Source organism: Oncorhynchus mykiss, chromosome 10 (assembly GCF_057628025.1).
Source record: "Oncorhynchus mykiss isolate SJ-2025 chromosome 10, ASM5762802v1, whole genome shotgun sequence".
NCBI classification, from domain to species: domain Eukaryota; kingdom Metazoa; phylum Chordata; class Actinopteri; order Salmoniformes; family Salmonidae; genus Oncorhynchus; species Oncorhynchus mykiss.
In genome coordinates, this window is record NC_143031.1 from 96,591 (window position 1) to 119,922 (window position 23,332).

Genomic DNA, 23,332 nt, shown 5'->3' on the forward strand with positions numbered 1-23,332 from the left:
GATGATGGTAGTAATGATGATGACGGTAGTGATAGTAATGATGGCAGTGGTAGTAAAGACGACGGTATTGATAATAATGATGATGGTAGTGGTAGTAATGATGGTGACGGTAATGATAGTTTTGATGATGATGAAGGTAGTGATAGTATGATGGTGATGGTAGTAATGATGATGGCGGTATTGATAGTAATGATGATGATAGTAATGATGATGGTAGTGGTAGTAATGATGGTGATGGTAGTGATAGTAATGATGATGATGGTAGTGATAGTAATGATGATGACGGTAGTGATAGTAATGATGGTGATGGTAGTAATGATGATGATGGTATTGATAGCAATGATGATGGTAGTGGTAGTAATGATGATGGTAGTGGTAGTAAGGATGATGATGGTAGTGACAGTAATGATGATGACGGTAGTAATGATGACGGTAGTGATAGTAATGATGGTGATGGTAGTAATGATGATGGTATTGGTAGTAATGATGACGGTATTGATAGTAATGATGTTGACGGTAGTGATAGTAATGATGATGACGGTAGTGATAGTAATGATGATGACGGTAGTAATGATGACGGTGATGGTAGTAATGATGATGGTAGTGGTAGTAATGATGACGGTATTGATAGTAATGATGGTGACGGTAGTGATAGTAATGATGATGACGGTAGTGATAGTAATGATGATGACGGTAGTGATAGTAATGATGAGGACGGTAGTGATAGTACTGATGGTAGTGATAGTAATGATGATGACGGCAGTGGTAGTAATGATGATGACGGTAGTGGTAGTAATGATGATGACGGTAATGATAGTAATGATGATGATGGTAGTGGTAGTGATGATGGTGACGGTAGTGATAGTAATGATGATGACTGTAATGATAGTAATGATGATGACGGTAATGATAGTAATGATGACGGTAGTGATAGTAATGATGGTGACGGTAATGATAGTATTGATGATGACGGTAGTGGTATTAATGATGATGGTAGTTATAGTAATGATGGTGACGGTAGTGATAGTAATGACGATGACGGTAGTGATAGTAATGATGAGGACGGTAGTGATAGTACTGATGGTAGTGATAGTAATGATGATGACGGCAGTGACAGTAATGATGATGACGGTAGTGGTAGTAATGATGATGACGGTAATGATAGTAATGATGATGATGGTAGTATTAGTAATGGTGATGACGGTAGTGATAGTTATGATGATGACGGCAGTGATAGTAATGATGATGACGGAGGTGGTAGTAATGATGATGACGGTAGTGGTAGTAATGATGATGACGGTAGTGGTAGTAATGATGATGGTAGGGATAGTAATGATGATGGTAGGGATAGTAATGATGATGACGGTAGTAATGATGATGATGGTAGTGGTAGTGATGATGATGACTGTAATGATAGTAATGATGGTGACGGTAGTGATGGTAATGATGGTGATGGTATTGATAGTAATGATGATGGTAGTGGTAGTAATGATGGTGATGGTAGTGATAGTAATGATGATGACGGTAGTGATAGTAATGATGATGACGGTAGTGATAGTAATGATGATGATGGTAGTAATGATGATGGTAGTGGTAGTAATGATGACGGTAGTAATAGTAATGATGATGGTAGTGGTAGTAATGATGGTGACGGTAATGATAGTATTGATGATGACGGTAGTGGTATTAATGATGATGACGGTAGTGATAGTAATGATGGTGACGGTAGTAATGATGATGACGGTACTGATAGTAATGATGATGGTAGTAATGATGATGATAGTAATGATGATGGTAGTAATAATGATGACAGTGATAGTAATGATGATGACGTTGTTGATAGTAATGATGATGACGGTAGTAATTATGATGGAGGTGGTAGTAATGATGGTGACGGTAGTGAAAGTGATGATGACGGTAGTGGTAGTAATGATGATGGTAGTGAAAGTAATGATATTAATGATGATGGTAGTGGTAGTAATGATGATGGTAGTGGTAGTAATGATGGTGACGGTAGTAATGATGACGGTAGTAATAGTAGTGATGGTGATGGTAGTAATGATGATGACGGTAGTGATAGTACTGATGGTAGTGATAGTAATGATGATGATGGTAGTGGTAGTAATGATGATGACGGTAGTGATAGTAATGATGATGATGGTAGTAATGATGATGACAGTAGTAATGATGATGGCAGTGGTAGTAATGATGGTGATGGTAGTAATGATGATGATGGTATTGATAGCAATGATGATGGTATTGATAGCAATGATGATGGTAGTGGTAGTAATGATGATGGTAGTGGTAGTAAGGATGATGATGGTAGTGACAGTAATGATGATGACGGTAGTAATGATGACGGTAGTGATAGTAATGATGGTGATGGTAGTAATGATGATGGTATTGGTAGTAATGATGACGGTAGTGATAGTAATGATGATGACGGTAGTGATAGTAATGATGATGACGGTAGTAATGATGACGGTGATGGTAGTAATGATGATGGTAGTGGTAGTAATGATGACGGTATTGATAGTAATGATGGTGACGGTAGTGATAGTAATGATGATGACGGTAGTGATAGTAATGATGATGACGGTAGTGATAGTAATGATGAGGACGGTAGTGATAGTACTGATGGTAGTGATAGTAATGATGATGACGGCAGTGGTAGTAATGATGATGACGGTAGTGGTAGTAATGATGATGACGGTAATGATAGTAATGATGATGATGGTAGTGGTAGTGATGATGGTGACGGTAGTGATAGTAATGATGGTGACGGTAGTGATAGTAATGATGATGACTGTAATGATAGTAATGATGATGACGGTAATGATAGTAATGATGACGGTAGTGATAGTAATGATGGTGACGGTAATGATAGTATTGATGATGACGGTAGTGGTATTAATGATGATGGTAGTTATAGTAATGATGGTGACGGTAGTGATAGTAATGACGATGACGGTAGTGATAGTAATGATGAGGACGGTAGTGATAGTACTGATGGTAGTGATAGTAATGATGATGACGGCAGTGATAGTAATGATGATGACGGTAGTGGTAGTAATGATGATGACGGTAATGATAGTAATGATGATGATGGTAGTATTAGTAATGGTGATGACGGTAGTGATAGTTATGATGATGACGGCAGTGATAGTAATGATGATGACGGAGGTGGTAGTAATGATGATGACGGTAGTGGTAGTAATGATGATGACGGTAGTGGTAGTAATGATGATGGTAGGGATAGTAATGATGATGACGGTAGTAATGATGATGATGGTAGTGGTAGTGATGATGATGACTGTAATGATAGTAATGATGGTGACGGTAGTGATGGTAATGATGGTGATGGTATTGATAGTAATGATGATGGTAGTGGTAGTAATGATGGTGATGGTAGTGATAGTAATGATGATGACGGTAGTGATAGTAATGATGATGACGGTAGTGATAGTAATGATGATGATGGTAGTAATGATGATGGTAGTGGTAGTAATGATGACGGTAGTAATAGTAATGATGATGGTAGTGGTAGTAATGATGGTGACGGTAATGATAGTATTGATGATGACGTAGTGGTATTAATGATGATGACGGTAGTGATAGTAATGATGGTGACGGTAGTAATGATGATGACGGTACTGATAGTAATGATGATGGTAGTAATGATGATGATAGTAATGATGATGGTAGTAATAATGATGACAGTGATAGTAATGATGATGACGTTGTTGATAGTAATGATGATGACGGTAGTAATTATGATGGAGGTGGTAGTAATGATGGTGACGGTAGTGAAAGTGATGATGACGGTAGTGGTAGTAATGATGATGGTAGTGAAAGTAATGATATTAATGATGATGGTAGTGGTAGTAATGATGATGGTAGTGGTAGTAATGATGGTGACAGTGGTAATGATGATGACGGTAGTAATGATGACGGTAGTAATAGTAGTGATGGTGATGGTAGTAATGATGATGACGGTAGTGATAGTACTGATGGTAGTGATAGTAATGATGATGATGGTAGTGGTAGTAATGATGATGACGGTAGTGATAGTAATGATGATGATGGTAGTAATGATGATGACAGTAGTAATGATGATGGCAGTGGTAGTAATGATGGTGACGGTAGTGGTAGTAATGATGGTGACAGTAGTGATAGTAATGATGATGCCGGTTGTGATAGTAATGATGATGATGGTAGTGATAGTAATGATGATGACGGTAGTGATAGTAATGATGGTGGTAGTGGTAGTAATGATGGTGACCATAGTGATAGTAATGATGGTGATGGTAGTGATAGTAATGATGATGATGGTAGTAATGATGGTAGTGATGATGATGATGGTGGTAGTAATGATGATGGTAGTTGTAGTACTGATATAACTGGCATCCTCACCATTACAAGTTAGTTCTATTTTAATGGTTAGCCTTTTATATGCATTATATTGGGGCGGCAGGTAGCCTAGTGGTTAGAGCGTTGGACTAGCAACCTGGAAGGTTGCAAGATTGAATTCCCGAGCTGACAAGGTACAAATCTGTTGTTCTGCCCCTGAACAGGCAGTTAACCCACTGGTCCTAGGCCATCATTGAAAATAAGAATTTGTTCTTAACTGACTTGCCTAGTTAAATAAAAAAATAACAAATACATTTCTACTATTGACTGTTACAATTTTATTGTAGTTATTTATTTAACTTAATTACTATTTTATATTCTTCTTCTTCTTCTTTATTTTAATACAATGTATATTGTATACATTGTTGCTATGGCAATAATGACAATGTTTTTCATGCCAATAAAGCAGCTTGAAATTGAGTGCCTGCCAAGGACCGAGCCAAGTTCTCCTGAATATAGAGGGAGGGAGAAACACTGAGCAATGGCCCTCCACTGTCTTGACATCGGTCTCATCTTGCAGGTGTGTGTGGGTATGTACAGGTAGCTGTGTGAAGGCCTGTGGCAGGATAGAGGGTACCTACAGGTAGCTGTGTGAAGGCCTGTGGCAGGATAGAGGAGAGGGTGTCACAGGCGCTGGTCTGTAGAGTAGGATGCTGATGACTCTGAAGAGCTCCGTTCAGCGGACCACTCAGTACATCCACCCAGAACTGGACCACCTGCAGCACACACGCAATTAGACAAGACACGTTAGACAGACAGACAGTTTAGAACGACAGACAGTTTAGACAGCTTAGAACGAGAGAGTTTAGACAGGCTAGACAGACAGACAGGCTAGACAGGCAGACATGTTAGACAGATAGACAGACAGGTTAGAACGACAGACAGGTTAGCCAGACAGTTGTCCACATACTTTTGGTCATGCATGTAGTAGTGTGTAATAATGTATTATTCTATTGTATGTGATTGGACAGGCAGCAGCTACTCTTCCTGGGGTTTATTATGGATCCCCATTAGTTCCTGCCAAGGCAGCAGCTACTCTTCCTGGGGTTTATTAGGGATCCCCATTAGTTCCTGCCAAGGCAGCAGCTACTCTTCCTGGGGTTTATTAGGGATCCCGATTAGTTCCTGCCAAGGCAGCAGCTATTCTTCCTGGGGTTTATTAGGGATGCCCATTAGTTCCTGCCAAGGCAGCAGCTATTCTTCCTGGGGTCCAATCACATACAAGATAATACATTATTACTCTACCATAACATACACTGCATCACCAACTGCTCGTTGAACATCTCATTCCAAAATCATGGCCATTAACATGGAGTTGGTCCCCCCCGCTCTGCTGCTGTAACAGCCTCCACTCTTCTGGGAAGGATTTCCACTATATGTTGGTACATTGCTGCAGGGACTTCCATTCAGCCATAAGAGCATTAGTGAGGTCGGTCACTGATGTTGGGCGATTAGTCCTGGATCTCGACAAAACAATGTATAGACCTCACTTTGTGCACGGGGGCATTGTCATGCTGAAACAGGAACAGGCCTTCCCCATACTGTGGAAGCAGAGAATCATCTGGAATGTTATTGTATGCTGTAGCCTTAAGATTTTCCTTCCCTTGAACGAAGGGGCCTAGCCCGAACCATGAAAAACAGCCCATGACCCCTATTCCTCCCCCACCAAACTTTACAGTTGGCACTATGCCAAGCGTGATTCATCACTCCACAGATCTCATTTCCACTGCTCCAGAGTCCAACAGCGGCGAGCTTTACACCACTCCAGCCAACGCTTGGCATTGCGCATGGTGATCTTAGGCTTGTGTGCGGCTGCTCGGCCATGGAAACCCATTTCAAGAAGCACCCGATGAACAGTTCTTGTGCTGACGTTGCTTCCAGAGGCAGCTTGGAACTCAGTGGTGAGTGTTGCAACCGAGGACAGACGATTTGTATACGCTACAGTAATATCATTTCAACATAATTATTGTATCAAATGGTAAGCTACAGTAGCCTACATTTTCCCCCAAAAGATGCATGCAAGGTAGTTCCAAAACTGCGCTAAACTGAAGACCCAAGAACTGAGCATCCGTAAAACACTTCGCTTCATAAGTAGTCAACATTAGAATGCAGTTCAAATCACCTCCAAGCGAAACTCTAATGCGCTCAAGAGCGCCTAAAGTAGTTTTCCTGTTGTCTCCGTTATTTCTTGATGCGCATCAGTGCTTGTGAGTTAATATGTTTTATGGAAAAAGGGTTGTAAACAGATGTCTCCATTATGACATGTTAAATAGTCCTACCTACAACTGGAAAAAGTTGTCATGACGCGACATTGTTTTCAAATTAGCCTGATTTTGCGGGACTCAAGAAAACCGCAGACATGGCAACCCTGCCCTCTGTGTTCCGTTAGACAGGCAACTCCACATTGTAGCAGGGGATGTAATTCATAACAGGTTTTTCCAGCAGCAGACTATGATCAATAATGTCAAAACCCACACTGAAGTCTAACACAGCCCCCACAATCTTTTAAAAATGTTTTTCTCTCAGCCAATCATCAGTCATTTATGTAAGTGCTGTGCTTGTTGAGTGTCCTTCCCTATAAGCGTGCTGAAAGTCTGTTGTCAATTTGTTTAATGTGAAATAGCATTGTATCTGGTCAAATTAAGGGTTGGTAACAGGCTGATTGGTCAGCTATTTGAGCCAGTAAATGATGCTTTGCTATTCTTGGGTAGTGAAATGACTTGCTTTTCCTCCAGACCTGAGGGAACAGACAGACAGTTGTGGCAGAGGGCCAGACAGAGGTGTACCTGTGAGATGGGGACCCTGCAGCTCTCTGACTGGCTGTTGTCTGGTCTGTACTGTTGGATGATACCTGTCCCCAATTCCTCTAGTAACTACGGAGAGAGATGTTGTTTGTCTCGTTATTCCACATTATTCAATAAATTAAACAAACTGCACATTGATGAGTGTGTGTCACCTTGGCTCCGTGTAGTTGAATGGAGGGGTCTGTCTCTCGGAGGCAACGTGCGCTCACCTGCCCCAGCTCACAGAGACACGCCTGGCACAGAGGGAAGTAACCACGCACCAGGTGGGCTAGCACCTAACAGTCACAGTCACACACACACAGGTTTCCATTAGCCGGTAAATGCTTGCTTTCGGGCCGTTCCAAAAAAAACATGAAAATTGTCCCAAGAAATAATACAAAATAATAATTTTTATTCCGTGGTTGTGCTCTAACTTCCAAGGTTAATATTCTTCACAGATAATACATCAGCAAGGTGGTATTTTAGCTCTGACGCTAGCTAGCTACAAACTAACCATCCGCTGACGCTAGCTAGCTACAAACTAACCATCCGCTGACGCTAGTTAGCTACAAACTAACCACCTGCTGACGCTAGTTAGCTACGAACTAACCACCTGCTGACGCTAGTTAGCTACAAACTAACCACCTGCTGACGCTAGTTAGCTACAAACTAACCATCTACTGACGCTAGTTAGCTACAAACTAACCATCCACTGACGCTAGTTAGCTACAAACTAACCATCCGCTGACGCTAGTTAGCTACAAACTAACCATCCGCTGACGCTAGTTAGCTACAAACTAACCATCCGCTGACGCTAGTTAGCTACAAACTAACCATCCGCTGACGCTAGTTAGCTACAAACTAACCATCCGCTGACGCTAGTTAGCTACAAACTAACCATCCGCTGACGCTAGTTAGCTACAAACTAACCATCTACTGACGCTAGTTAGCTACAAACTAACCATCCGCTGACGCTAGTTAGCTACAAACTAACCATCCGCTGACGCTAGCTAGCTACAAACTAACCATCTGCTGACGCTAGTTAGCTACAAACTAACCATCCGCTGACGCTAGTTAGCTACAAACTAACCATCCGCTGACGCTAGTTAGCTACAAACTAACCATCTACTGACGCTAGTTAGCTACAAACTAACCATCCGCTGACGCTAGTTAGCTACAAACTAACCATCCGCTGACGCTAGTTAGCTACAAACTAACCATCTACTGACGCTAGTTAGCTACAAACTAACCATCCGCTGACGCTAGTTAGCTACAAACTAACCATCCGCTGACGCTAGCTAGCTACAAACTAACCATCTACTGACGCTAGCTAGCTACAAACTAACCATCTACTGACGCTAGCTAGCTACGAACTAACCATCTACTGACGCTAGCTAGTGTAACGGATGTGAAACGGCTAGCTTAGTTAGCGGTGGTGCGCGCTAAATAGCGTTTCAATCGGTGACGTCACTTGCTCTGAGACCTTGAAGTAGTAGTTCCCCTTGCTCTGCAAGGGCCGCGGCTTTCCTGGTGCGATGGGTAACGATGCTTCGTGGGTGACTGTTGTTGATGTGTGCAGAGGGTCCCTGGTTCACGCCCGGGTATGGGCGAGGGGACGGTCTAAAGTTATACTGTTACACTAGCTACGAACTAACCATCTACTGACGCTAGCTACGAACTAATCATCTACTGACGCTAGCTACGAACTAACCATCAACTGACACTAGTTAGCTACGAACTAACCATCTACTGACGCTAGCTAGCTAAGAACTAATAATCTACTGACGCTAGCTAGCTACAAACTAACCATCTACTGATGCTAGCTAGCTACAATCTAACCATCTACTGACGCTAGCCAGCGACAAACTAATCATCTACTGATGCTAGCTACAAACTAATCATCTACTGACGCTAGCTAGCTACAAACTAACCATCTACTGACGCTACAAACTAACCATCTACTGACGCTAGCTAGCTACAAACTAACCATCTACTGACGCTAGCTAGCTACAAACTAACCATCTGCTGACGCTAGCTAGCTACAAACTAACCATCTACTGACGCTAGCTAGCTACAAACTAACCATCTGCTGACGCTAGCTAGCTACGAACTAACCATCTGCTGACGCTAGCTAGCTACAAACTAACCATCTGCTGACGCTAGCTAGCTACAAACTAACCATCTACTGACGCTAGCTAGCTACAAACTAACCATCTACTGACGCTAGCTAGCTACAAACTAGCCATCTGCTGACGCTAGCTAGCTACGAACTAATCACCTACCGACACTAAATAGGCGAAATGTCTTTCTGACCTGTAAGGCCTCCAGGCGGACTGGGGAGGGCTCTAGAGCTGTAGCCCCTCCTCCTCCTGGACCCTCGCTGTCTGATTGGTCGTCTCTGGGTTGAGTGACAAGCGACACACACAGCTGCAGCAGCCAGGGCACGCCTGGCTCCTCCTCTCCTGGAGTATGGGAGCCCCGAGGTGTGTGAGAGTTGTGGTATTTGTGGGAGGGTGGAGTGTGAGGTGAGGAAAAGCCCTCCCTCTGCCTCCAGCTCAGCCCCATCTCCTGCGAGGTGTGTGTAAGGAGTAGCTGTATCTCAGAAAGAGGGGCTTGGGTCGACACTAATGCTCCATACAGTGTCAGAACAGACACCCGCACGTTCACGTCTAGGAGAGAACACAAAGTCTGTAAGAACACACAGACTGGTGCCAGAGGTAGGTGTGTGTGTGTGTGTGTGTGGTGTGTACCTCTGTGTCGGAGGTAGGGTTGTATCTGTCTCCACAGCGGGCTGAGCAGGCCGGGTCTCAGGCGGTTATAGGGAGCATTACACACCAGGTGAGCCAGGCACTGAAACACACACACACACACACACACACAGGTCAAACGGTCACAGATTATCAGTGTGGAGTAATGTGTGAGAATCCCCTTGACCTCGACGATCTGAGTGAGTCACCTTGACGATCTGAGTGAGTGAGTCACCTTGACGATCTGAGTGAGTGAGTGTGTCACCTTGACGATCTGAATGAGTGAGTGAGTCACCTTGACAATCTGAGTGAGTGAGTCACCTTGACAATCTGAGTGAGTGAGTCACCTTGACAATCTGAGTGAGTGAGTCACCTTGACAATCTGAGTGAGTGAGTCACCTTGACAATCTGAGTGAGTGAGTCACCTTGACAATCTGAGTGAGTCAGTCACCTTGATGATCTGAGTGAGTCAGTCACCTTGATGATCTGAGTGAGTGAGTCACCTTGATGATCTGAGTGAGTGAGTCACCTTGATGATCTGAGTGAGTCACCTTGATGATCTGAGTGAGTCACCTTGATGATCTGAGTGAGTCACCTTGATGATCTGAGTGAGTCACCTTGATGATCTGAGTGAGTCACCTTGATGATCTGAGTGAGTCACCTTGATGATCTGAGTGAGTCACCTTGATGATCTGAGTGAGTCACCTTGATGATCTGAGTGAGTGAGTGAGTCACCTTGATGATCTGAGTGAGTGAGTGAGTCACCTTGATGATCTGAGTGAGTCACCTTGATGATCTGAGTGAGTCACCTTGATGATCTGAGTGAGTCACCTTGATGATCTGAGTGAGTCACATTGATGATCTGAGTGAGTCACCTTGATGATCTGAGTGAGTCACCTTGATGATCTGAGTGAGTCACCTTGATGATCTGAGTGAGTCACCTTGATGATCTGAGTGAGTCACCTTGATGATCTGAGTGAGTCACCTTGATGATCTGAGTGAGTCACCTTGATGATCTGAGTGAGTCACCTTGATGATCTGAGTGAGTCACCTTGATGATCTGAGTGAGTCACCTTGATGATCTGAGTGAGTCACCTTGATGATCTGAGTGAGTCACCTTGATGATCTGAGTGAGTCACCTTGATGATCTGAGTGAGTCACCTTGATGATCTGAGTGAGTCACCTTGATGATCTGAGTGAGTGAGTGAGTCACCTTGATGATCTGAGTGAGTCACCTTGATGATCTGAGTGAGTGAGTGAGTGAGTGAGTCACCTTGATGATCTGAGTGAGCGTGTGAGCAGAGGCCTCGGCCAGCAGAGCGAGGGAGAGCGAGCGGTGTAGCTCGCGGACGGCGGTGGCGAGGGAGAAGGAGAATGGAGTGTACGAGGTTCTGGCTGGAGCCAAGTCTTCAGCCACGCCCAGGAACTGACGGGAACCATCTAGCAATGCAGACACCACCTGGAGTGCACACGCACGCACCTGGAGGGAGAGAGACCAGCATTACGCGTCTCTAACACACCTGGAGGGAGAGAGACCAGCATTACGCGTCTCTAACACACCTGGAGGGAGAGAGACCAGCGTCACACACACACCTGGAGGGAGAGAGACCAGCGTCTCACACACACCTGGAGGGAGAGAGACCAGCGTCTCACACACACACCTAGAGGGAGAGAGACCAGCGTCTCACACACACACACCTGGAGGGAAAGAGACCAGCGTCTCACACACACACGGAGGGAGAGAGACCAGCGTCTCACACACACACACCTGGAGGGAGAGAGACCAGCGTCACACACACACCTGGAGGAAGAGAGACCAGCGTCCCACACACACACCTAGAGGGAGAGAGACCAGCGTCCCACACACACGCCTAGAGGGAGAGAGACCAGCGTCTCACACACACCTGGAGGGAGAGAGACCAGCGTCTCACACACACACACACCTAGAGGGAGAGAGACCAGCGTCTCACACACACACCTGGAGGGAGAGAGACCAGCGTCTCACAAACACACCTGTAAGGAGAGAGACCAGCGTCTCACAAACACACACCTGGAGGGAGAGAGACCAGCGTCTCACAAACACACACCTGGAGGGAGAGAGACCAGCGTCTCACAAACACACACCTGAAGGGAGAGAGACCAGCGTCTCACAAACACACACCTGGAAGGAGACCAGCGTCTCACAAACACACACCTGGAAGGAGAGAGACCAGCGTCTCACACACACACATGGAGGGAGAGACCAGCGTCTCACACACACACATCTGGAGGGAGAGAGACCAGCGTCTCACACACTTGGAGGGAGAGAGACCAGCCTCAAACACACCTGGAGGGAGAGACCAACATTACACATGCACCTGGAGGGAGAGAGACCAGCCTCACACACACCTGGAGGGAGAGAGACCAGCATTACACGAACACGCACCTGGAGGGAGAGAGACCCGCGTCTCTAACACACACCTGAAGGGAGAGAGACCAGCGTCACACACACACCTGGAGGGAGAGAGACCAGCGTCCCACACACACACACCTGGAAGGAGAGAGACCAGCATCTCACACAAACACACACCTGGAGGGAGAGAGACCAGCGTCTCACAAACACACACCTGGAGGGAGAGAGACCAGCGTTTCACAAACACACACCTGGAGGGAGAGAGACCAGCGTCTCACAAACACACACCTGGAAGGAGAGAGACCAGCGTCTCACAAACACACACCTGGAGGGAGAGAGACCAGCATTACGCGTCGCTAGCACACCTGGAGGGAGAGACCAGCGTCACACACACACCTGGAGGGAGAGAGACCAGCGTCTCACACACACCTGGAGGGAGAGAGACCAGCGTCTCACACACACCTGGAGGGAGAGAAACCAGCGTCCCACACACACACCTAGAGGGAGAGAGACCAGCATCTCTCACACACACCTAGAGGGAGAGAGACCAGCATCTCTCACACACACACCTGGAGGGAAAGAGACCAGCGTCTCACACACACACATGGAGGGAGAGAGACCAGCGTCTCACACACACACATCTGGAGGGAGAGAGACCAGCATTACACACACCTGGAGGGAGAGACCAGCATTACACATGCACCTGGAGGGAGAGAGACCAGCCTCACACACACCTGGAGGGAGAGAGACCAGCCTCACACACACCTGGAGGGAGAGAGACCAGCATTACACAAACACGCACCTGGAGGGAGAGAGACCCGCGTCTCTAACACACCTGGAGGGAGAGAGACCAGCGTCACACACACACCTGGAGGGAGAGACCAGCGTCCCACACACACACCTAGAGGGAGAGAGACCAGCGTCTCACACACACCTGGAGGGAGAGAGACCAGCGTCTCACACACACCTGGAGGGAGAGAGACCAGCGTCTCACACACACACACACCTGGAGGGAGAGAGACCAGCGTCCCACACACACACACCTGGAAGGAGAGAGACCAGCATCTCACACAAACACACACCTGGAGGGAGAGAGACCAGCGTCTCACAAACACACACCTGGAGGGAGAGAGACCAGCGTTTCACAAACACACACCTGGAGGGAGAGAGACCAGCGTCTCACAAACACACACCTGGAAGGAGAGAGACCAGCGTCTCACAAACACACACCTGGAGGGAGAGAGACCAGCATTACGCGTCGCTAGCACACCTGGAGGGAGAGACCAGCGTCACACACACACCTGGAGGGAGAGAGACCAGCGTCTCACACACACCTAGAGGGAGAGAGACCAGCGTCTCACACACACCTGGAGGGAGAGAAACCAGCGTCCCACACACACACCTAGAGGGAGAGAGACCAGCATCTCTCACACACACCTAGAGGGAGAGAGACCAGCATCTCTCACACACACACCTGGAGGGAGAGAGACCAGCGTCTCACACACACACATCTGGAGGGAGAGAGACCAGCATTACACACACCTGGAGGGAGAGACCAGCATTACACATGCACCTGGAGGGAGAGAGACCAGCCTCACACACACCTGGAGGGAGAGAGACCAGCCTCACACACACCTGGAGGGAGAGAGACCAGCAGTACACAAACACGCACCTGGAGGGAGAGAGACCCGCGTCTCTAACACACCTGGAGGGAGAGAGACCAGCGTCACACACACACCTGGAGGGAGAGACCAGCGTCCCACACACACACCTAGAGGGAGAGAGACCAGCGTCTCACACACACCTGGAGGGAGAGAGACCAGCGTCTCACACACACCTGGAGGGAGAGAGACCAGCGTCTCACACACACACACACCTGTAGGGAGAGAGACCAGCGTCTCACAAACACACCTGTAGGGAGAGAGACCAGCGTCTCACAAACACACACCTGGAGGGAGAGAGACCAGCGTCTCACAAACACACACCTGGAGGGAGAGAGACCAGCGTCTCACAAACACACACCTGGAGGGAGAGAGACCAGCGTCTCACAAACACACACCTGGAAGGAGAGAGACCAGCGTCTCACACACACACACACCTGGAGGGAGAGAGACCAGCGTCTCACACACACACACCTGGAGGGAGAGAGACCAGCGTCTCTCACACACCTGTAGGGAGAGAGACCAGCGTCTCACAAACACACACCTGGAGGGAGAGAGACCAGCGTCTCACAAACACACACCTGGAGGGAGAGAGACCAGCGTCTCACAAACACACACCTGGAGGGAGAGAGACCAGCGTCTCACAAACACACACCTGGAGGGAGAGAGACCAGCATCTCACACACACACCTGGAGGGAGAGAGACCAGCGTCTCACACACACACCTGGAGGGGGAGAGACCAGCGTCTCTCACACACCTGGAGGGGGAGAGACCAGCGTCACACACACCTGGAGGGAGAGAGACCAGCCTTACACACACCTGGAGGGAGAGAGAGAACAGCCTCACACACACCTGGAGGGAGAGAGACCAGCATTACACAAACATGCACCTGGAGGGAGAGAGACCCGCGTCACACACACACCTGGAGGGGGAGAGACCAGCGTCTCACACACACCCGGAGGGGGAGAGACCAGCGTCTCACACACCTGAAAGGAGGGAGACCAGCGTCCCACACACACACCTAGAGGGAGAGAGACCAGCGTCTCACACACACACCTAGAGGGAGAGAGACCAGCGTCTCACACACACACCTAGAGGGAGAGAGACCAGCGTCTCACACACACACCTGGAGGGAGAGAGACCAGCGTCTCACACACACACCTGGAGGGAGAGAGACCAGCGTCTCACACACACACCTGGAGGGAGAGAGACCAGCGTCTCACACACACCTGGAAGGAGAGATACCAGCGTCTCTCTCACAAACACACACCTGGAAGGAGAGATACCAGCGTCTCTCTCACAAACACACACCTGGAGGGAGAGAGACCAGCGTCTCACACACACACACACCTGGAGGGAGAGAGACCAGCGTCTCACACACACACACCTGGAAGGAGAGAGACCAGCGTCTCACAAACACACACCTGGAGGGAGAGAGACCAGCGTCTCACAAACACACACCTGGAAGGAGAGAGACCAGCGTCTCTCACACACCTGGAGGGGGAGAGACCAGCGTCACACACACCTGGAGGGAGAGAGACCAGCATTACACACGCACCTGGAGGGAGAGAGACCAGCCTCACACACACCTGGAGGGTGAGAGAACAGCCTCACACACACCTGGCGGGAGAGAGACCAGCATTACACAAACATGCACCTGGAGGGAGAGAGACCCGCGTCACACACACACCTGGAGGGGGAGAGACCAGCGTCTCACACACACCCGGAGGGAGAGAGACCAGCGTCTCACACACCTGAAAGGAGGGAGACCAGCGTCCCACACACACACCTGGAGGGAGAGAGACCAGCGTCTCACACACACACCTAGAGGGAGAGAGACCAGCGTCTCACACACACACCTGGAGGGAGAGAGACCAGCGTCTCACACACACACCTGGAGGGAGAGAGAGCAGCGTCTCACACACACACATGGAGGGAGAGAGACCAGCGTCTCACACACACACCTGGAAGGAGAGAGACCAGCGTCTCACACACACACACACACACACACACACACACACACACACACCTGGAGGGAGAGAGACCAGCGTCTCACACACACACACACCTGGAAGGAGAGAGACCAGCGTCTCACAAACACACACCTGGAGGGAGAGAGACCAGCCTCACACACACCTGGAGGGAGAGAGACCAGCCTCACACACACCTGAAGGGAGAGAGACCAGCATTACACAAACACGCACCTGGAGGGAGAGAGACCAGCGTCTCACACACACACACCTGGAGGGAGAGAGACCAGCGTCTCACACACACACAGACCTGGAAGGAGAGAGACCAGCGTCTCACAAACACACACCTGGAGGGAGAGAGACCAGCGTCTCACACACACACACACACCTGGAGGGAGAGAGACCAGCGTCTCACACACACACACACACCTGGAGGGAGAGAGACCAGCGTCTCACAAACACACACCTGGAGGGAGAGAGACCAGCGTCTCACAAACACACACCTGGAGGGGGAGAGACCAGCGTCTCACACACACCTGGAGGGAGAGAGACCAGCCTCACACACACCTGGAGGGAGAGAGACCAGCCTCACACACACCTGGAGGGAGAGAGACCAGCATTACACAAACACGCACCTGGAGGGAGAGAGACCAGCGTCTCACACACACACACCTGGAGGGAGAGAGACCAGCGTCTCACACACACACAGACCTGGAAGGAGAGAGACCAGTGTCTCACACACACACACCTGGAAGGAGAGAGACCAGCATCTCACAAACACACACCTGGAAGGAGAGAGACCAGCGTCTGACAAACACACACCTGGAGGGAGAGAGACCAGCGTCTCACAAACACACACCTGGAGGGAGAGAGACCAGCATCTCACACACACCTGGAAGTTTAGAGACCAGCCTCACACAAACACACATCTGGAGGGAGAGACCAGGGTTACTTTTCAGGTGTGAGTACCTACCTTGGGTGAGGGGTCCTTCAGTACTACAGTGAGCAGTGTGAGAGGAGGAGGTCCACCAATGGGAGCATCCGGTATGAACGACGACCAATAGCCATACAGCGTCCTCTTTTCAACTGCTTTCACCACTGCTAGGAGACACAGCAACACACCCTGCCGCACCCTGCCATGGAACAACCTGGTGGGAGAGAACACAAACACACACACATTACCACACACACACACCCTGTCGCACCCTGCCATGGAACAACCTGGTGGGAGAGAACACACAGACACACACACATCACCACACACACACACACATTACCACACACACACCCTGTCGCACCCTGCCATGGAACAACCTGGTGGGAGAGAACACACACACACACACACACACAGATTACCACACACACACAGAGAGAGAACAGGACAATGCATTACCTCAGTTTACTGTGAGCTGCTCCCTCAGGATCAGAGAACTCTGAATCAGAACTGCTCCTCTTCCATAACGGATAGAGAGACGGAATGCCTGGAGAAGGAAGTACCGAGGTCTTAGACCAGGCCTCCCCTCCTCTTCCTCCTCTCTGGAGCCTGGGGTCTGCCTCTCTCTCCTCATCCTCCCCTCCTCCTTTCCTCCCCCGTCCTCGAGACTTCTTCTTCTTATTCTACAGAGAGAGAGAAAGAGAAGGGGGGAGAGTATGAGAAAGAGGAGAGAGAGAAGGGAGAGAGTAAGGGAAAGAGGAGAGACAGAGAGAAGGGGGGAGAGTAGGAGAAAGAGGAGAGACAGAGAGAATGGGGAGAGTAATAGAAAGAGAGACAGAGAGAAGGAGAAAGAGGAGAGAAGGGGGAGAGGGGAGAAAGAGGAGAGAGAGAGAAGGGGGAGAGGGGAGAAAGAGGAGAGAGAGAGAAGGGGGAGAGGGGAGAAAGAGGAGAGAGAGAGAAGGGGGAGAGGGGTGAAAGAGGAGAGAGAGAGAAGGGGGAGAGGGGTGAAAGAGGAGAGACAGAGAGAAGGGGGAGAGGGGAGAAAGAGGAGAGAGAGAAGGGGGAGAGGGGAGAAAGAGAAGGGGGAGAGGGGAGAAAGAGGAGAGAGAGAGAAGGGGGAGAGGGGTGAAAGAGGAGAGACAGAAAGAAGGGGGAGAGGGGAGAAAGAGGAGAGACAGAGGGGGTAGAGTAGGAGAAAGAGGAGAGACAGAGGGGGTAGAGTAGGAGAAAGAGGAGAGACAGAGAAGGGGGAGGAGGGGAGAAAGAGGAGAGACAGAGAGAAGGGGGAGAGTAGGAGAATGAGGAGAGAGAGGGGGTAGAGTAGGAGAAAGAGGAGAGACAGAGAGAAGGGGGAGAGGGGAAAAGGGGGAAAGAGGGGAGAAAGAGGAGAGACAGAGAGAAGGGGAAAGAGGGGAGAAAGAGGAGAGACAGAGAAGGGGAAAGAGGGGAGAAGGAGGAGAGACGGAGAGAAGGGGAGAAAGAGGAGAGACGGAGAGAAGGGGAAAGAGGGGAGAAAGAGGAGAGACAGAGGGGGTAGAGTAGGAGAAAGAGGAGAGACAGAGAGAAGGGGGAGAGGGGAAAAAGGGGAAAGAGGGGAGAAAGAGGAGAGACAGAGACGGAGAGAAAGAGGAGAGACGGAGAGAAGGGGAAAGAGGGGAGAAAGGCGAGGGGGATATAAATTATTTTAAATCTCCTTTGCTGGGTCAAAGGATGGAAACCAGTTGTGATCCTGCCCTCCAAGATTAAAATGTGGACCTCTGACAGTTCCCATCAGGCCCTCTGGTATAAATCAAACACAGTCTCTTACTCTTACCCCTGAGGTCTGGGTGGGGGGGTTCTGTGGAGGTTCGGGAGGTTTGGTGGTACTGCAGGTTTCGTACTGAGGCAGGGGAGCGGGGTACAGCACCGACGGCCACTCCACACACACTCCTGGACAACCTTGGAACATGAGCCTCTGTGGACACATCAACACCTGTATGGAGACACTTTCAACCAAACTACGGACATTTTATCAACAATACTTTATGTATCGTTTCTCTTTATAATCAAATAAATTCAATCAACATAGTTTCAGCCTTGATAAAAATAAGCAAGGAAGTCTATGAAATAAACACAAATCCAGTACCCTCCAGTTTGACCCAGTGCATATTTGACCCCGTGTATATTTGACCCATCTGACCCAGTGTATATTTGACCCAGTATATATTTTATTTATTTGACCCAGTATATATTTGATTTACTTGACCCAGTGTATATTTGATTTACTTGACCCAGTGTATATTTGACCCATCTGACCCAGTGTATATTTGACCAAGTATATATTTGATTTATTTGACCCAGTGTATATTTGATTCATTTGACCCAGTGGAAATGTGATTTATTTGACCCAGTATATATTTGATTTATTTGACCCAGTGGAAATGTGATTTATTTGACCCAATATACACTGCTCAAAAAAATATAGGGAACACTAAAATAACACATCCTAGATCTGAATGAATGAAATATTCATATTAAAATACTTTTTTCTTTACATAGTTGAATGTGCTGACAACACAATCACACAAGAATTATCAATGGAAATCAAATGTATCAACCCATGGAGGTCTGGATTTGGAGTCACACTCAAAATTAAAATGGAAAACCACACTACAGGCTGATCCAACTTTGATGTAATGTCCTTAAAACAAGTCAAAATGAGGCCCAGTAGTGTGTGGCCTCCACGTGCCTGTATGACCTCCCTACAACGCCTGGGCATGTTCCTGATGAGGTGGCGGATGGTCTCCTGAGGGATCTCCTCCCAGACCTGGACTAAAGCATCCGCCAACTCCTGGACAGTCTGTGGTGCAACGTGCCGTTGGTGGATGGAGTGAGACATGATGTCCCAGGTGTGCTCAATTGGATTCAGGTCTGGGGAACAGGCGGGCCAGTCCATAGCATCAATGCCTCCCTCTTGCAGGAACTGCTGACACAGCCACATGAGGTCTAGCATTGTCTTGCATTAGGAGGAACCCAGGGCCAACCGCACCAGCATATGGTCTCACAAGGGGTCTGAGGATCTCATCTCGGTACCTAATGGCAGTCAGGCTACCTCTGGCGAGCACATGGAGGGCTGTGCGGCCCCCCAAAGAAATGCCACCCGACGCCAAACCGGTCATGCTGGAGGATGTTGCAGGCAGCATAACGTTCTCCACGGTGTCTCCAGACTGTCACGTGCTCAGTGTGAACCTGCTTTCATCTGTGAAGAGCACAGGGCGCCAGTGGCGAATTTGCCAATCTTGGTGTTCTCTGGCAAATGCCAAACGTCCTGCACGGTGTTGGGCTGTAAGCACAACCCCCACCTGTGGACATCAGGCCCTCATACCACCCTCATGGAGTCTGTTTCTGACCGTTTGAGCAGACACATGCACATTTGTGGCCTGCTGGAGGTCATTTTGCAGGGCTCTGGCAGTGCTCCTCCTGCTCCTCCTTGCACAAAGGCGGAGGTGCTGTCCTGCTGCTGGGTTGTTGCCCTCCTACGGCCTCCTCCACGTCTCCTGATGTACTGGCCTGTCTCCTGGTAGCGCCTCCATGCTCTGGACACTACGCTGACAGACACAGCAAACCTTCTTGCCACAGCTCGCATTGATGTGCCATCCGGGATTAGCTGCACTACCTGAGCCACTTGTGTGGGTTGTAGACTCTGTCTCATGCTACCACTAGAGTGAAAGCACCGCCAGCATTCAAAAGTGACCAAAACATCAGCCAGGAAGCATAGGAACTGAGAAGTGGTCTGTGGTTATCACCTGCAGAACCACTCCTTTATTGGGGGTGTCTTGCTAATTGCCTATACATTTCCACCTGTTGTCTATTCCATTTGCACAACAGCATGTGAAACGTATTGTCAATCAGTGTTGCTTCCTAAGTGGACAGTTTGATTTCACAGAAGTGTGATTGACTTGGAGTTACATTGTGTTGTTTAAGTGTTCCCTTTATTTTTTTGAGCAGTGTATATTTGACCCAGTATATATTTGACCCAGTGTATATTTGATTTATTTGACCCAATATATATTTGACCCAGTGTATATTTGATTTGTTTGACCCAGTAATATATATATATATATATATATATTTGACCCAGTATATATTTGATTTATTTGACCCAGTATATATATATATTTGACCCAATATATATTTGACCCTAGTGTATATTTGATATCTTTGACCCAGTATATATATTTGACCCAGTATATATATACATTTGATTTATTTGACCCAGTATATATTTGACCCAGTATATATTTGATTTATTTGACCCAGTATATATATTTGACCCAATATATATTTGACCCTAGTGTATATTTGATATCTTTGACCCAGTATATATATATATATATATATATATTTGATTTATTTGACCCAGTATATATTTGACCCAGTGTATATTAGATTTAACTGACCAAGAAAATATTTGACCCAGTGTATATTTGATTTCTTTGACCCAGTTTATATTTGACCCAGTATATATATTTGACCCAGTGTATATTTGATTTATCTGACCCAGTGTACATTTGATTTATCTGACCCAGTGTATATTTGACCCAGTGTATATTTGATTTATTTGACCCAGTATATATTTGACCCAGTGTATATTTGACTCAGTATATATTTGACCCTGTGTACATTTGACCCAGTGTATATTTGATTTATTTGACCCAGTATATATTTTATTTATCTGACCCAGTGTATATTTGACCCAGTGTATATTTGACCCAGTGTATATTTGACCCAGTGTATATTTGATTTATCTGACCCAGTATATATTTGATTTATTTGACCCAGTGTATATTTGATTTATTTGACCCAGTATATATTTGACCCAGTGTATATTTGATTTATCTGACCCAGTGTATATTTGATTTATTTGACCCAGTGTATATTTGATTTATCTGACCCAGTATATATTTTATTTATCTGACCCAGTATATATTTTATTTATTTGACCCAGTGTATATTTGACTCAGTGTATATTTGATCCAGTGTATATTTGACCCAGTGTATATTTGACCCAGTGTATATTTGACCCAGTGTATATTTGACCCAGTGTATATTTGACCCAGTATATATTTGACCCAGTGTATATTTGATTTATCTGACCCAGTGTATATTTGATTTATCTGACCCAGTATATATTTGATTTATTTGACCAAGTGTATATTTGACCCAGTGTATATTTAATTTATTTGACCTAGTATATATTTGACCCAGTATATATTTGACCCAGTGTATATTTGATTTATCTGACCCAGTGTATATTTGATTAATCTGACCCAGTATATATTTGATTTATTTGACCCAGTGTATATTTGATTTATTTGACCCAGTATATATTTGACCCAGTGTATATTTTATTTATCTGACCCAGTGTATATTTGATTTATTTGACCCAGTGTAGATTTGACCCAGTGTATATTTGATTTATTTGGCCCAGTATATATTTGACCCAGTGTATATTTGATTTATCTGACCCAGTGTATATTTGATTTACCTGACCCAGTGTATATTTGATTTACCTGACCCAGTGTATATTTGATTTACCTGACCCAGTGTATATTTGATTTACCTGACCCAGTGTATATTTGATTTATTTGACCCAGTGTATATTTGATTTATTTGACCCAGTGTATATTTGATTTACTTACCCAGTGTATATTTGACCCAGTGTAAATACAGTAGATGTGTACCTTGAGAACTGCCAATAGAGCTCCCAGTTCCTCCTGTCCTCCAAACCTCCACTTCCCTCCACACAGAGAGGACTGGAGGCCCTTCACTGCTCCCTGGATCACCTACACACACACACAGTTAGTGGAACCCTAACCCCTTCACTGCTCCCTGGACCGACCTGGTCCCCCTGCCTAGACGTACATACCGTTTCACCTCAACTCCTAGGTCCCCCTGCCTAGACGTACATACCGTTTCACCTCAACTCCTAGGTCCCCCTGCCAAGACGTACACACCGTTTCACCTCAACTCCTAGGTCCCCCTGCCTAGACGTACATACCGTTTCACCTCAACTCCCTGGTCCCCCTGCCTAGACGTACATACCGTTTCACCTCAACTCCCTGGTCCCCCTGCCTAAACGTACATACCGTTTCACCTCAACTCCTAGGTCCCACTGCCTAGACGTACATACCGTTTCACCTCAACTCCTAGGTCCCCCTGCCTAGACGTACATACCGTTTCACCTCAACTCCTAGGTCCCCCTGCCTAGACGTACATACCGTTTCACCTCAACTCCTAGGTCCCCCTGCCTAAACGTACATACCGTTTCACCTCAACTCCCTGGTCCCCCTGCCTAGACGTACATACCGTTTCACCTCAACTCCCTGGTCCCACTGCCTAGACGTACATACCGTTTCACCTCAACTCCCTGGTCCCCCTGCCTAAACGTACAT

At 47.2% G+C, this 23,332-nt stretch overlaps 1 protein-coding gene across 6 annotated transcripts in view; it reads right to left on the reverse strand.

The window, feature by feature from the left end:
• Window positions 1-23,332, reverse strand: part of heatr6 (HEAT repeat containing 6) — a 47,767-nt gene that overhangs the window by 11,130 nt on the left and 13,305 nt on the right. For 5 of the 6 annotated variants that reach the window (XR_016484068.1, XM_036989425.2, XM_036989426.2 and 2 more), the window contains 10 exons: window positions 22,622-22,723; window positions 18,712-18,852; window positions 17,358-17,581; window positions 16,938-17,112; window positions 11,214-11,420; window positions 9,944-10,043; window positions 9,507-9,862; window positions 7,367-7,489; window positions 7,197-7,283; window positions 4,992-5,126 (listed from right to left, as the gene is read on the reverse strand). Coding sequence is in view for 4 of the 6 variants with exons in the window: in XM_036989425.2 (XP_036845320.2) it covers window positions 4,992-5,126; window positions 7,197-7,283; window positions 7,367-7,489; window positions 9,507-9,862; window positions 9,944-10,043; window positions 11,214-11,420; window positions 16,938-17,112; window positions 17,358-17,581; window positions 18,712-18,852; window positions 22,622-22,723 (1,650 nt within the window). In the remaining 2 variants the exon portion in view is untranslated. Of the gene's footprint in view, window positions 1-4,948; window positions 5,127-7,196; window positions 7,284-7,366; window positions 7,490-9,506; window positions 9,863-9,943; window positions 10,044-11,213; window positions 11,421-16,937; window positions 17,113-17,357; window positions 17,582-18,711; window positions 18,853-22,621; window positions 22,724-23,332 lie in introns of all 6 variants that reach the window. The other variant, XR_016484069.1, reaches the window with a different exon arrangement.